The sequence below is a fragment of the Pseudophryne corroboree genome, chromosome 6 (assembly GCF_028390025.1).
Source record: "Pseudophryne corroboree isolate aPseCor3 chromosome 6, aPseCor3.hap2, whole genome shotgun sequence".
Taxonomy (NCBI): domain Eukaryota; kingdom Metazoa; phylum Chordata; class Amphibia; order Anura; family Myobatrachidae; genus Pseudophryne; species Pseudophryne corroboree.
Window position 1 is genome coordinate 649518404 of NC_086449.1, and position 16027 is coordinate 649534430.

A 16027-nucleotide genomic window follows, 5' to 3' on the forward strand; every position below is an offset into this window, starting at 1 on the left:
ATGGCAACTAGAGAAGCAATGGCTACAGAGAATGGCATACTGGGATATGATGATAATAATGCATTTAGTAACTGTATTAATGATGATCGTAATAAATGTAATAATGATAGAAGTAAAACTGATGAATGTACAAATTCTAACCCGTGCAAGTTGCACCCCATGTTAAACTCCCCTCAGGATTACAAGCAAGAAAGTGAGCCCAGCACGATGTCGGCACCTTTTCCAGCAGCCATCATACGAGACCCCCAGGTGGGCACGGCCCGATCGGTAAAAGTAGTAGTAAAGCCCCCTAACGGAGGGTCAGGTGAGGTCGTGTCCACAGGTAAGTATGGTATTGTATGTCATGCACAGACAATTGCACCTCACATTGTAGAGTCAACACAAGATGGTGTAATTGAACTAAATCCTGTCAGGGTGATCACAGTCCCCAATGGGAGGACTGACGCTCATGGAGTCACTCCCGTCAGAGACATTGCTATGCATTGTCCCTGGTCCCGGATGGAATTGAGGACAATTATGTCTGAATTTCCTGATCCCAGGAGAGATCTAGACGCATGTCAGAGGTTTATTAAAGAATTAGGTAACACCGCAGAACCCACAAACAAAGATTGGCGAACAGTGCTACGAGTATGTTTACCTTCCAACATTGATCCTGCAAAATTCATCACTGATTGTAGATTAGACGCAGACGTACCTCTCACTGAGGAATACACCCAGGAGAATGTACGACAAATCAATCTGCAATTAGGAGTATATTTCCCAACTGTTGTCGAGTGGAACAAAATTTTCTCCATTAGACAAAAAGAAGGTGAAATGGCAGCGGAATATTTCCATCGAGCACTGTAGGAAATATCTAGATACACTGGGATCACGGATATTGAGGATAATGTACATCATAGGGAGGTAGCTGTGTCCATATTAATGGACGGCTTAAAAGACACACTAAGAATCAGGGTACAAACTTCTCTACCTCACTGGAGAGGTATCTCGGTGGCTGCATTAAGAGAGTCCGCTATCGAGCATGACCGTAATATCCAAAGAACCAGGGAAGCACAGGGAGAGCGGTTGATGGTGATGAGCATCCAAGCACTAGAAGAGACATCAAATCGACCAAAACCCCAGGCCACTGGCACATGGAGGAAGCCAAGGGTTTGTTATCTTTGTAGCAACTGTAACAGCCCACATAAAGTCAGACCCCCTAGACAAGAACACGAGCAAAGTTATGACACACGCAATTGTAATCAGGGATCACATATGAAGAAGTTTGGGCCGCACCTGTAATTTGCAGCCAGTAAAGTTGATCATTAGCCCTGATAGTAAGCCTGAGGTTACAGTCAATGAAATTGGGAGGTCTGTCCCTTGTAGATACAGGGACGGCCGGGTAAACTTTGTAATTTATCTTTAAATGTTTTCTTCTCATCTCTAATGTTCACCAACAGAACTCAAACGTCACATGACTACTTGGTCTTTTTCAGAGGTCTACCCAACCCCAGTATATCTTACCAGCATCATTGTGTTTGGCCAGACACAAAGGGTGGAGAGTGGAGATACTGGTGGGGGAGACTGTGCAGAGATACCGGTGGACATGTTGATGCGACAGCCTGTTGATGAATCTGACAATGTTTTCCTTTTCTATTTGTTCTCTCTCTCTTTTTGTTCTATCATGTTGTACGGATAGTATGTCACACCTCAGTTAGACAAATGGTAATGCAAGATTTATGCTCCTTACAGAAAGATCGCTGATTTGGAAAGAATATTGTATCACCGGAGTGTTCGTTTTGGGAAGACTGAAAGACAGCACCTTTGAGATGACAACTGAGCAAGAAGAACAACAAGACTAGAGGACAAATTATCGTAACAAGTTTTTTTCCCTGCAATTATTTTCTGTACCCCCATTACAACTTTCCATTTCTCCTCCTGTAAGATGGACTCGCCCCAAGAGACTGCAGTCCGTGATTTTCCTGTTGACCCTGTTGTTGACCAGAGCAGTTTGTTTCGGTGAGAGTACCAGTGAGGTCGAGAAAGGATCTGGAATGGGTTCTGATGATCAGGATGGATTCGTAGAATTCCAAGAGCAACACAATCACCGAGCAAAGGCGAGTATCAGAAAACGATCTGGTAGCCATGACATTAATAGACATTGTGAAGGATTGTTAGCTGAGGAGAACTGCATCTGTAGGAATTGTGAAAATATAGTTGAGGACGGTTGCATCAAGAAATGTCAGTCCAGTTTTAATATCAACATGGACCGGCATCCATTGAGTGACTATCACTCATTGGTGGGTAAAGTGTTGGGTGTGCTCACAAGTACCTCAAGGTCACAGAAAGTCAGGACTAGTGCCATATCCTTTAACGGTAGATGAGGTACTTGAGTTAAAAGGTGGGAGACCGGTGGACAAGAGATTTAATATTTCTAGTCCTCCTAGTTTGAAGCTCCACCAATATCATGTTGATAGGTCCTTAATATGTTTTAACATTTCCAATCCCCGAAAGCCGGGAAATTGGGAAGTGTCATGGAACAACCAAACCATGACATTCTCACCCAGAGCCGACAGAATGCCCGTAGACTCAGAACTTATACGCCAAATAGCCGACAGTGGAAAATATTTCCGGTATAGGTACACTCTAGGAAGTAGGATCATGCGAGTTGGAGAAGTATCACCAGGATACTGTGCACATATCATACAAACTGATACGTGTACTAGACAAATGAGAGAGTTAGGGATAGGACTTTTTACATGGAAGGTTTGTAAATGGTTATGTCATATTCTGTCCCATATGTTCTCCCCGATGACGCATATTTCATATGTGGGAGGAAGGCGTATAGGTTCCTTGCCCCAAACTCAGAGGGATTGTGTTACATTGGAAAAGTGTTGCCGGAAGTGAATTTATGACCCAACGATTGAGACGATGTTGTGATAAGATATGACTCCAAGGACCGTTTCTTTCACCCATTTCTCCTTTGGTTTTCTCCAAGGTACCAAGAAATCCACCTGGAAGAAGAATTTGATAACCTTTTACACAGACCACTGATGAACTGTGTCACAGACCCCTAATGAGCTTTTAGAGACTGTAATTCTTTCTTTATGGACACTTGAAGAAGCTTTCGATTGCCAATAACCGCAAAGCTACAGTAAAGATACGACAATCCGGACCAGACATCAACAAGACCCCAATCGGTGAATACATACATAATCATATGACTGCATTTATAACGCATGTTTCTTATCTTCATCTCTACAACCTCCAGGTAGTACCCCACATAGTCGACAGGTGACTTTCACATATTAGCATTCACATACTTTCCCCCTTCATGTATCATCAATTAATGTGCACCCCATTTGTTGGAATTGAAAGCCGAAAAGAGCTCGGTAGAGTTTGACAGCCCATCCACAGACCCTTGATACGGGATAAGAAGGATTCAATGTATACTTCGCAATACCTCGAAGCTTGATTTAGAACACGTATGGCACGATGATACATGACCCCTCAGACATGGATTCCATACACACATGCTTTTACTATCTCACTAGGTCATATCTTTCCCACCTTCTCCTCTCCTCCCTCTACCCAATCATAATAAGGTATTCCATGATGCCATATATATTTTTCTGTTTGGATTATTTAGATAGTGGCAGTTATTGTTGACTGCCAAAGGCTGGACTGTCAAAGTCGAAAAATATCATGATTCACATGCCTTGTACTAACCCCAATGCACATGCCCGCTGCACGTACACCCACTCTGCGGTGAGTGCACATGTCCGCAAATTGCGTAAACTCGCTCAGGCGATCAGGCGCGTGTTATGCGCATTTACGGTAGAGTTTGTGAGCGTGTAGCGGGCGACTCGATCGTAACATATTTAACCTGTATAGTGTGTTTTATAGTGATTATTTCCCTTAACAATGTCAGTAAAAATGTTTAGTTTAAATGGTTTGTGGACATGGGGATTCCTTTTTGCATGATATGAAGGGTCAGACAAAGGTTGAATGGTGGTGTCTAGTGTCTAACTAAAGAGTATTTTATTAGAAACATTTCAGTGTTGGTTAGGAAGAGATTGTTCGCTGCTGCGTATAGTTATGTTTAAAAGTAGTTTATAGACATTCACTGTATTTGCAATTCATTACACATGCAGGGGGGAATCCAGAGGATACCTCCCACCTGGGCAGTTGGAGAAGGACACAGCCCATCTGTTTAAACCCACCTATGACCTTTTGTTATAATGCAGAGACACATTCCTGTGTCCAATAAACAATGAGATTGTAGGGACCATTGTATTGTACTGTAGGATGTGTATATAAAGACCACCATAGCTAGACCAGCACTCACTTCTCTCTACAAAGGTTTTCATGGTGAAAAGCTGAGGGCTGGTTTCCAGATAGCGCCTGCGTGTCATTCCCACGTGTGTAAGTTTCTCTGTGGCCATTTCGTTACTCTGTGTGTATGCAATTGTTCTCTTTTTGTTATCCTTTAAGTGTTTGCCATTTATTCTCTTTCTGTTTATGTGTATTTGCGATCGTTCGCTATTGTTTATATTTCTGTTTAGTTATTCTGTTTTAGGTATTAATGTTAGGTCTGTAGTGTATGAGCTGTAACTGTTTTCCCCTTTTTACGTACGAAATATCATCTATAAAGGTGTTGGAACCTTAGCAAGCAGTGTGTGTTTCACCAGTCATTACTAAGGGTTTCTGAGCATCTCAATCGCTCAAACAGCTTTCATATTATCAGGGTTAACCAGTGTTACATCATTGCAGTATCTCAGTACTGAGGTTTACAGTATAAGCATATTCTGTGTTTAAGGTTTAAAAGGTTATTAACTGTGTGTATGCTCGCTGTGTGTATTCCGTACACCCAGCGCAGCGTGTGTACGTAACTTGCGTACCACGTGCGAGGTCTTTGTACGCAAATAGCGTACGAAGTGCGTAGCACGTGCACGTGGTTTAGCGGCCATTACGGCTTCACGGTATTAGTAAATAGCTTATGTTAAAAGGTAGATATCTGACTCTATCACTCTACATCCCGCTGTGAAAACTTGTCTGTATAATGTATGAAAACTATGCATAATGTTAACAATGAATTATTAACATTATTAGAATGCAATAAATTGTCAATATCGTTAGAATGCAAAAAGGATTAACATATAAATATGTAATTTACATTAAGGAAAAAAACTCTAACTTTCCTCGTCTGATTTAACCCCCTGCTATAGTATGACATTTTAATTATGCAAACAGGGCCATTTTTTTATGAACTTATAGATATGCCCTGGATACTCACCCCCTCCTACTGTATCGGACAAAGTAACTACCTCATTTCCTCTGATAATATTGAGGAATTTATTATTTTTGATATGGTTCTTTCAGATATTCCTGTGGGAACAACATTACCGATAAATTGGTTTTGACCCCATAGAGCTCTTCCAATATCCTTTGGTATGTATATAACTACTATCCCAAACACGACCACCATAGCAGTACACACAAATGTTCTTAATATATTTTTTACATGTATAATATTTTCATCCCGATATGAACCCCTGATGAAGTCCTTCGGGACAAAACGCGTTGGGTTGCGGTTCAGATATGAAAACATCAAACATTCATTGAAAGACATTATTGGATGAACATATTTAGTTATTTTACGTCAGGTCCTAAATTGAAGTCTGTATTTTAAATATTGTCATGTACACATTACTTACTGCAAATGTACTGTTCAATGGCAATATGTGAATAAATTGAACATATTTTAATGATTCTGTTGTCAAATAATCTTGGAAGAGAATTTTCATCTAAAATTATAATTATATAGCTCCCTTAGACATTTATTTCTTATATATATATACACACACACACACACACACACACACACACACACACACACAGATAAAGTCCAGTTTAACTAGGTTTGGTACATTTGATTGGTGGACAGGATGCCAGTGGACACAATACCGATGGCGTATCCCAATCTTTAAAATCCCAACAGGGATGAGGTAAGTATGCTCTTCCCTCTCCCATACCCACCCTTCACGCAGCCTAACCCTAACCTCCCCCCGTTGGTGCCTAAACTTACCCCCCTTCCCTGCAGCCTAAGCTTAACCCTCCCCTCTTAGTGCCTTAACCTAACCTCCCCCCATTGGTGCCAAATCCTAACCCCCCTCCCTGCAGCCTAACCCTAACCTACCCCCCACACTGCAGCCTAACCATAACTCTTCCAGGTGGTGCCTAAACCTAATTTCCCTCCAACCCGCCCACTATACGGGTGGTCTTCAGTATGCCGGCTGTCGGGATCCTGGCGCACAGTATACCGGCGCCGGGATCCCGACAGCCAGCATACCGACACTTATTCTCCCTCGTGGGGGTCCACGACCCCCCTGGAGGGAGAATAAAATAGCGTGGCGCGCGTAGCGCGCTACTGTGCCCGCAGTGTGGCGAGCACAGCGAGCCCGCAAGGGGCTCATTTGCGCTCGCCACACTGTCGGTAAGCCGGCGGTCGGGCTCCCGGCGCCGGTATGCTGGTCGCCGGGAGCCCGACCGCCGGCATTCCATACTACACCCCACTATACTTATGGTCGGGCTGCTGTCTGTCGGGATTCTGGTGTCAGCATTCTGATGGGTGTCGGGATTCTGACTGCCAAGATCCCAAACAACCTGTATCTTAACTGCATCCCATTTAACTAAGTGGTGCACCTCTCAGTTGCCTCACCCAACTATGCAATGAAAAAAAGGAGGGCACACAATAAGTGTGTATTAAAAATAAATTCTTTCCCAAAAGACAAATTCAACGTACAATACATGCATTAACATCAAGCACATCATATCATTCCTGGTTTAGTGTATATAGTGTGGATTTTATTTTTATTTTTTTAGTTGTACAACATACTTTGCTGTGCTGGCAGGTGTTGGTTCCAGCAGTGTGTTTCTCCAGTCTATGGAGTTATCAAGCTGACTCCGAGTCCACCACAGACAGCAGAGCTGAGTTCTTGTGCTTGTTCCTCCTCCATGCTCCCAGCATTCAGTACGCGCAGCCAGTAGATCCGTTAGAGAATGTGACAGCTGCAGCGCGGACATGATGTGATGATGCCGCTGTGGTCCTTACCACCACCACCCCCACCCCCTCTCCATCACATGGGGCCATGTGCCGCGGCCAGCATTTAAAGAGGCAGTTTGACTCGCCAGAAGGCCCCTTCACTGTGGCGGGCCCCGGTGCAGTGTCGCTGAATGGATAGTTATCAGTTGTCAAAATGTTGTCTTAACCTGGTTGTAGCTATTATACAGTACTGATAAAAATGTTACTTTTGGATGCTTTTATGTTGTTGGTTTTTGCAAATGCAGTTTAAGTATTCCAAAATAACGGGTACATTTTATATAAAATGAAAGTATATGTGGCAGTAGTTTTGCATGTATTTATTTTTTGCTAGAATTGCGGAAGCAATTCCTTTTGCATTGTGTACACAACTAATATGCGTATATTTACTGCTATGCTGAGGTATACACATCAATGTGATCACACTGCCCTATCCTTATTTGTGGTTTCATAGAAGTTACTATCATTAATAGATGTCACATACACCAGGGGGTTAATTTACTAAGATGGGAGTTCTATTTAAGGTGTGATGTTACCCATAGCAACCAATCAGATTCCAGGTATTATCTTCTAGAAGGTTCTAGATAAATGAGAAGTAGAATCTGATTGGTTGCTATGGGCAACATCCCATCTTAAATAGAACTCCCATTTTAGTAAATTTACCCCCAGCTCTATCCTTTGTGCAAAGGATCTGTCTCTATAACTCATCAAAACCAACTACATGCCCTCATCAAGCCATCAATACATTTATCATAAATTGCCGTTACTACCCAGATACATCCATTCAGCCACAAGTGGAGATGTGACAGATATGTACAGCATGGAATAGCCTGTAGAAGCGCCCCCTCACCTATGCAGCATACCTATAGCTAAAATATCCAAAGCGGACTCACATCAAGCCCTGAATGTGTATCTCACAGTTTCATTGTTCTTTTTGTGATTAAAAACTCCTCTTTTTGAAGATGCAGTGCAATCCTTTTTTACTTTCCATCCTAGGGTGACTTTGTGTCCTTTACAGAGACCTGACACTATGGAGTTTGTGCAGAAGCATCTAAAGTGTATGAAAGACACAGGGAAAAATATTCTGTTAAAGGGCTTTCCCACTTTTGGCGATGTACAAAAGAGCTGGTGTCCTAAACCCAAAATTTGTTCTCACTGAATAATGCTTATGTTCCTTGTAGAGTCAAGTGCATTACATCCTATCTATGAAGCTTAAATAGGTTTCATACAGCCATTTTGTAGACCTATGGACAGACAGAGATCTCCATTGCTGAAATCCTCTGCAGGGGACAGCTATAGGGGGTCATTCCGATCCGATCACATGCTGCAGTTGTTCGCAGCGCAGCGATCGAGTCGGAACTGCGCATGCGCTGGTGCCACAGTGTGTCGGCGCATGCCAGATGGCCAAAGGTCGTTGTTACCTAGCGATTGCCTCTACCTGATTGACAAGCAGAGGCATTCACTGGGCAGGCGTGGCCGGACCATGTGGGGGGCAAGCCGCAGCTGCTGCGTGACGTCACACGCAGTCGTTGTGACCCGGGGCGGACTGACATGTGGACGGACTAGCCCTGTGCTGGGCGTCCCCCCACATGTCTGGGAAGATGACCGTAGCTATGCTAAATTTAGCACGGCTATGATCAACCCGGAATGACCCCCATAGCCTCTACATGTATGGGGCATGTTAGATTAAGCAGGGACCTTTCACAGCATGTCTTCTCTCTAGTATAAATACATCTGTGTTGGACAGTGTTTTCTAGCATGTACTGTACAATGTTTTCTCAATACTGAGATCCTTTGTACATTACCTAGTAAATACAATTTTCTGTACTGTCCTTGGAATCATTTAATGAATTGGTTCCAAGTTTTTTAATGCATTTTCAAGGCCACATGAGTGCTATAAAAACCTTTTTTCTCGATCTTTTGTACTGTATTTCAATGCTAGATAATATCCTTCTGGCTCTAAATGTCATGGACTATCTTTGCGTACTATTGCCTAGCCTATTATCTCTAGAAGACTATAGTACCTTTCTTGCACACATCTATGTTAATAGGAGAGAAAGGTATTACACTAGTTGCTCTCTCAGGGAACAGCTTGCTGTTACTCATACCCTTCGGAAGAGTAGCTACGCTATCAGCCAAACCGTCATAATAAACAGGAGAGCTCTTGCTACAATACAACAGACATGTTTAAAAAATATCAGATAAAGGCTACCAACTTTAATTTCCAGAGTTTTATTATAATGTTTCAGCAAAGACTTAACCAATAAACGAGAGTATTATTATTAAAATGTGTTGTTTATTTTCTACATTTTTTGAATGACGGATTGCTGTGAGGGATATTTCGTCAGGTCAGCGGTAAACAGTACAATACCGTCATTGAAAACGACTTCATTGAATATAAAGAATAAACGTACAGTACAAACATATTAACTATCTTGCAAACACTCTAAGAGAAAGAAATGTGTATCCTGGCACTCCTGACAGGGGGGAGAACACAATTATAAAAATGCATAATGTACAGAAAATGTCTATTGATAATGATCCTTTCAGTTTTAACTGAATTAAATGTATTTGGGTTGCATGATATAAATGTCTCCACACATGGCACAAAAGTTGTGTTTGCAATAGGACTATAAGTTAAAAACATTGCGTACAATGATTTATTATTAAATCACACACACACACACTGTAAATTTTAATAGTATCAATGTATGTTAGGGTATATGACAGAATCTCAATCATTCGATTACACTATACACGGTGCAATCCAGTTGTGATAGGAGAAAACGGTTTCTAATTAATTTATGACTACACTAACTCCAACACGTTAACTCTTCCATACAATACAATCAAAATATAAGGAATTGCAAGATCCATTTTGAATGTGTGTTTATAGTTTAATACAATGTTGTTACTGTCACATAAGAGAAATGTGTCCTTATGCATTTACTTATTGCTCCCACCTTACCATGCACATGGCTATGGATGTGCACTTACCAGCCTGTTCTTTTATATAAAATGTTTGTTTCCTGCTCTATGTAATGTGTTACAGCTAACCCTCCCACAGCTTTCCACTTATAATCTCAGCAAAAACATTTATGTCATTGATTTGCAACGTTACCGTCACCTATAGGCAATGTTGGCAGCCATTTCATCACCTGGACAACATACAATATGCACTCAGGGACACTGTCAGAATATAGGCCTGATTAAGAGGGGGACGCAGTCCAGGTCGCTGCTGTGTCTTTGGTATATGTGGATCTGAGATATGGAGCAGGAGGAGTCTTTTGTAAAAAGCCGCTCATTCCCGACTTCCCAGATCCGCTGCCTGCGTCCAAAGATGCAGAATTGGATCAATATTGTGACCATTGCGCCCACCATCAAACATCTGAAGAATATCCACCACAACTTAGATGCTGAGGCCAATGACTCTGCATCAGAGGATGGCTATGGCACTCCCCCAGACACACCGTTACCTCCCTCTAACACCTGCAGCCTGTCAATCACACTGCAGCTAACACCACACTGTGACTGGAGCTGCAGCCACATCACGGCACCCGTGCATCGCGGCTCCCACACATGTGCAGAAAAGAAAACATTGTTCATATGTGACAGACTTGGGAGATAGCTTTACTTCTGAATCAGGTCCTATGTCACCAGTTTACTTAATGGACAGACTGCATATAATGTCTGCTGTCTGTGAAGCTAGTCATCAATAGAACCTTATTTTTTATAGGAAAAGTCTTAGGGTAAAAAAAGGAGCCAATAAAATCTTAAAACAAACACTTTATGGGGGATTGCAGGGTAACTTGTGCATGTGGCCATTAATTATGAGGTCACTGTATAGGAGCAGGTCTTCAGTTTACTGGTTTCTGTTGCTTTAAGATGTCATTGTCTGTTGTACATAATCTCAGAGTTATTCTGGAAAATAAACTATTTACAGTATTGTCAACAAGTATGTTTTCTTAGATCATCAACATGTGCATCTAGCACAAACGCCTCCAGCAGGGATAACAGTTACAATAGTTTGGCTGGGTCTTTAACATGTTAAAAGGAAAAACGAAGTCATTTTACAGGCAAAATGTGATTCTTGCTTTAAAATACAAGGAGGCACTGATGGTGGTGACCGCTTGTCCGTTCTCACTCCACAGACTTCACTACTGTTGTTTCATTCTTGACATTAACCTGGAATATGCAGGTGCTGAGAGAGACATTGGAGGTGGAAGCATTAGTAAGTAACACAATACAATTAGTTACAGACATGCTAACATGACATCTATGCCTGTACTCTTTCCTATTTAAATATTACCTCTCAACTTTCTAAAGTTAGGAGGTGGGGCCTCAAATTAGGGGGCATGGCCTCATGGCTAAAGATCATGGCCTCACAGGAAGAGCTGCAATCGCAGGCCACGCCACCATTTTCACTAATGTGGGGGCATGACCAGCGCTCTGAGCTGCAGGCCATGCTCCCAGCCCCTCTCTCATGATGAATAGACACAGGGGGTCATTCTGACCTGATCGCATGCTGCCATTCATCGCAGTGCAGCAATCAGGTCAGAAGTGCACATGCGCCGGCGCCGCAGTGCGTCGGCGCATGCCAGACAGCTGACGGCTGATGTTGCCCAGCGATCGCCTCTGCCTGATTGACAGGCAGAGGCATTCGCTGGGCGGGAGGTGGCGGCACGGAGGCGTTTGGCTGCAATTTTGTGGGCGCGGTCCGGCCACGCAGCCGCTGCGACCATCACAATGACGAGTAACTTTCTGCCAGCACGCAGGAGCTGCGCTGGCAGGGAGTTACTCTTCATGTACAAAAACATTGCTGCTGTGCGATACTTTTGTACTTGTGCGGGGGGGGGGGGGTCGGGCCTGACATGCGGGGCGGACTAGCCCTGTGCTGGGCGTCCCCCAGCATGTCAGTGTGGATGATCGTAGCTCTACGATCAACTCTGAATTACCCCCACTGTGCGCATGCACACAGCGGCTATTCACTGCTGCTCTGCTAAGCTAAGCAGAGGGTGAGTGAGGGTCTCCCAACTGCACCCCACCCCCCATCCCCGAAGTGCGGTACACAAAATTGGGACAGTTGGAAGGTATGCTTCAATGATAACTTAGAACCTGACTCTTATGCATTAAAGTATTGTCCATACCTACCCAGAATCTATTTACATGCAGTGCATCCTGAAAGTATTAACACCGCTTCACTTTTTTTCCACATTTTGTTATGTTAAAGCCTTATGCCAAAATGGAATAAATTCATTTTTTCCCTCAAAATTCTACACACAATACCCCATAATGACAATGTGAAAAAAAGTTGTTTTGAGATTTTTGCATATTTATTAAAAATGAAAAACTAAGAAATCACATGTACATGTATTCACAGCCTTTGCTCAATACTTTGTTGATACACCTTTGATAGCAATTACAGCCTCAAGTCTTTTTGAATATGATGCCACAAGCTTGGCACACCTACTGTATCTTTGGACAGTTTCGCCCATTCCTCTTTGCAGCACCTATCAAGGTCCATGAGGTTTGATGGGAAGCGTCGGCGCACAGCCATTTTCAGATCTCTCCAGAGATGTTCAATCGGATTCAAGTCTGGGCTCTGGCTGGGCCACTCAATGACATTCACAGAGTTGTCCTGAAGCCACTACTTTGATATCGTGTGCTTAGGGTCGTTGTCCTGCTGAAAGATGACCCGTTGCTCCAGTCTGAGGTCAAGAGCGCTCTGGAGCAGATTTTCATCCAGGATGTCTCTGTACATTGCTGCATTCATCTTTCCCTCTATGCTAACTAGCCTCCCAGTTCCTGCCACTGAAAAACATCCTCACAGCATGATGCTGCCACCACCATGCTTCACTGTAGGGATGGTATTGGCCTGGAGATGAGCGGTGTCTGGTTTCCTCCAAACATAACACTTGGCATTCATGCCAAAGAGTTCAATCTTTGTCTCAGCAGACCAGAGAATTTTGGCAAACTCCAGGCAGGCTGCCATGTGCTTTTTACTAAGGAGTGGCTTCCGTCTGGCACTCTACCATACAGGCCTGATTGGTGGATTGCTGCAGAGATGGTTGTCCTTCTGGTAGGTTCTCTTCTCTTCACAGATGAATGCTGTAACTCTGACAGAGTGATCATCGGGTTCTTGGTCACCTCTCTGGCTAGGGCCCTTCTCCCCCAATCGCTCAGTTTAGATGACCGGACAGATCTAGGAAGAGTCCTGGTGGTTCCGAACTTCTTCGATTTGCGAATGATGGAGGCCACTGTGCTCATTGGGACCTTCAAAGCAGCAGATGTTTTTCTGTACCCTTCCCCAGATTTGTGCCTCGATACAATCCTGTCTCCAGGGTCTACAGACAATTCCTTTGACTTCATGCTTGGTTTGTACTCAGACATGCACTGTCAAGTGTTAAACATTATATAGACAGGTGTGTGCCTTTCCAAATCATGTCCAATCAACTGAATTTACCACAGGTGGACTCCAATTAAGCTGTAGGAACATCTAAAGGATGATCAGTGGAAACAGGATGCACCTGAGCTCAATTTTGAGCTTCATGGCAAAGACTGTGAATACTTATGTACATGTGATTTCTTAGTTTTTTAACTTTTAATACATTTACAAAAATCTCCCAAAATCTTTTTTCACGTTGTCATTATGGGGTATTGTGTGTAGAGTTTTGAGGGGAAAAAATTATTTATTCCATTTTGGAAAAAGGCTGTAATATAATAAAATGTGTAAAAAGGGAAGTGCTGTGAATACTTTCCAGATGCACTTTATATCCTCTCTATGGATGAAATACAGACTTAAATTTAGCCAGCCACAGTACTTGTGTTAATCATAGGTGTCACGGACTAAAGGGACATTATGGCAAGCCTAACCATAAATTATTATTAGAATGGTTATTATTGCTTTTGTTATTATGATTATTAACTTTTTATTTGGCAATTACAGATACAGTATTGTTATCAAATCTGTGATTTATTTGTGTGTTTACAATATTTTCATATGGATATAACTGGAGATGATTATAAAGCACATGTCCAGGTGTTACAGATTTGTCCACGGAAATGTACACTGTAACGGTAAATAAAGATGCTCAGTACATGTATTATGATGGAGATATCTACATCTACTTTTTATTTTTTCAAATGGGACATGCCTAAATGCACCTGACGAGCAGCAATAAGCAACTGGGAAATATATTACATTTCGGAAAGTAATTACATTTCAGAAGAAAGGATTACTAACACCAGTCAACCTTTATGTTACACTCATCACATAAAGTGTAGTCTAAAAGTTCTTACAGCATTAATAAATAAAAGGCTTACCTAATCGGGCATTTATTAGGGACACCTGGAAAGAAAGCACACATTTTTGTAAATGGAATTATTTGACAGCAAGAAATTGACACTTCATTAAGTGACTGATGACTCTACATTGTTCTATGTTCTGGTCTGGGAAAGTATTTCTAAGATCAATACTAGCTTTTGTCCTTAGTGCATGAGCTAGATACTACGACATTCTGGCATGCTGTGCCATGCTAGTGGCAAACATTATGACAAAGAATGTATGCTTTGCCAGTTGTGTGCTTAAACATTATATATACAAGTTTATTTACACATTTTGTCTGGCATTTCAAGACCCCAAACTAGGAGAAAACCTATTTAGCGCATGTGAATGTGTTCACAATACTTGGTCTGTGGCTCATATAATTACTGTTTACTTAGCAAACATCAACATATTTGAGTTCTTTCCTGGAAGAGGTATTATTTTGCCTTTCTACTTGCAAATATCCATATTCACATAAACATGCTCCCGAGACTCAATAACCAGATCAAGGAGGAAAATAGGATGATAACCTAGCTGTGATGTGAATAAACCATAAACACCATGGGGTATATTTAATAAAGGTCGATTTTGTTTGTTTTTGTTTGATGTTAGATCGATTTTAAATCGTTTTTAATCGAAATTGGGCTTCCAGAGATAAAACACATATTTACTAACATTTAAAAATGAATATAAAAAATCATCTGCTAATAAATGTGTGTTTTAACCCTGTAAACCAAACATCAATTAAAATCGATCTAACATCAAACAAAAACAAACAAAATTGACCTTTAGTAAATATACCCCCATTTGAAAGTTCTCAATAAAGGCAAAAAGATCATTGAATTTATTGCCAAGTAAACCATCAGTGTAGTGTTAATCATCTGTCTCATGTCTCATGCATTTCTGTATGTACAGGTGCAAGAAACAGATATAAAGTTTCTATCCCATTCATAAAGGAAATTTGTAGCGATTGTATATATACAGTACACACTTCCATTGTACTGACACAAATCACACTTCTTGTTGTGTTAGCGTAACTGATATACCTGTTACATTGTACTTCTGAAGGTGTAACAATAGAGGGAGAATTTCTGCACAGATCAGGTCCTTGAGTGATTTTCCTTAAATTTATTGCGTAGTACAGGTTGAGTATCCCATATCCAAATATCCGAAATACGGAATATTCCGAAATACGGACTTTTTTGAGCGAGAGTGAGATAGTGAAACTTTTGTTTTCTGATGGCTCAATGTATACAAACCTTGTTTAATACACACAGTTATTAAAAATATTGTATTAAATGACCTTCAGACTGTGTATATAAGGTGTATATGAAGCATAAATGAATTGTGTGAATGTAGACACACTTTGTTTAATGCACAAAGTTATAAAAAATATTGGCTAAAATTACCTTCAGGCTGTGTGTATAAGGTGCATATAAAACATAAATGCATTCTGTGCTTAGATTTAGGTCCCATTGCCATGATATCTCATTATGGTATGCAATTATTCCAAAATACGGAAAAATCCGATATCCAAAATACCTCTGGTCCCAAGCATTTTGGATAAGGGATACTCAACCTGTATATAATGATACCAACATGAGTTCTCATATAACCCTTCA

General features: G+C 41.6%; 1 protein-coding gene across 1 annotated transcript in view; it reads right to left on the reverse strand.

Annotated features, from left to right (window-relative positions):
• Positions 1 to 9357: 9357 nt before the first annotated feature.
• The window catches only part of TGFBI (transforming growth factor beta induced), a 118027-nt gene continuing 111357 nt past the window's right edge, over positions 9358 to 16027 (reverse strand). The window contains exons 16-17 of the mRNA XM_063928218.1: positions 14405 to 14429; positions 9358 to 11282 (exon numbers count right to left, since the gene is read on the reverse strand). Coding sequence (XP_063784288.1) covers positions 11239 to 11282; positions 14405 to 14429 — 69 coding nt within the window. The 3' untranslated portion in view covers positions 9358 to 11238. The remainder of the gene's footprint in view (positions 11283 to 14404; positions 14430 to 16027) is intronic.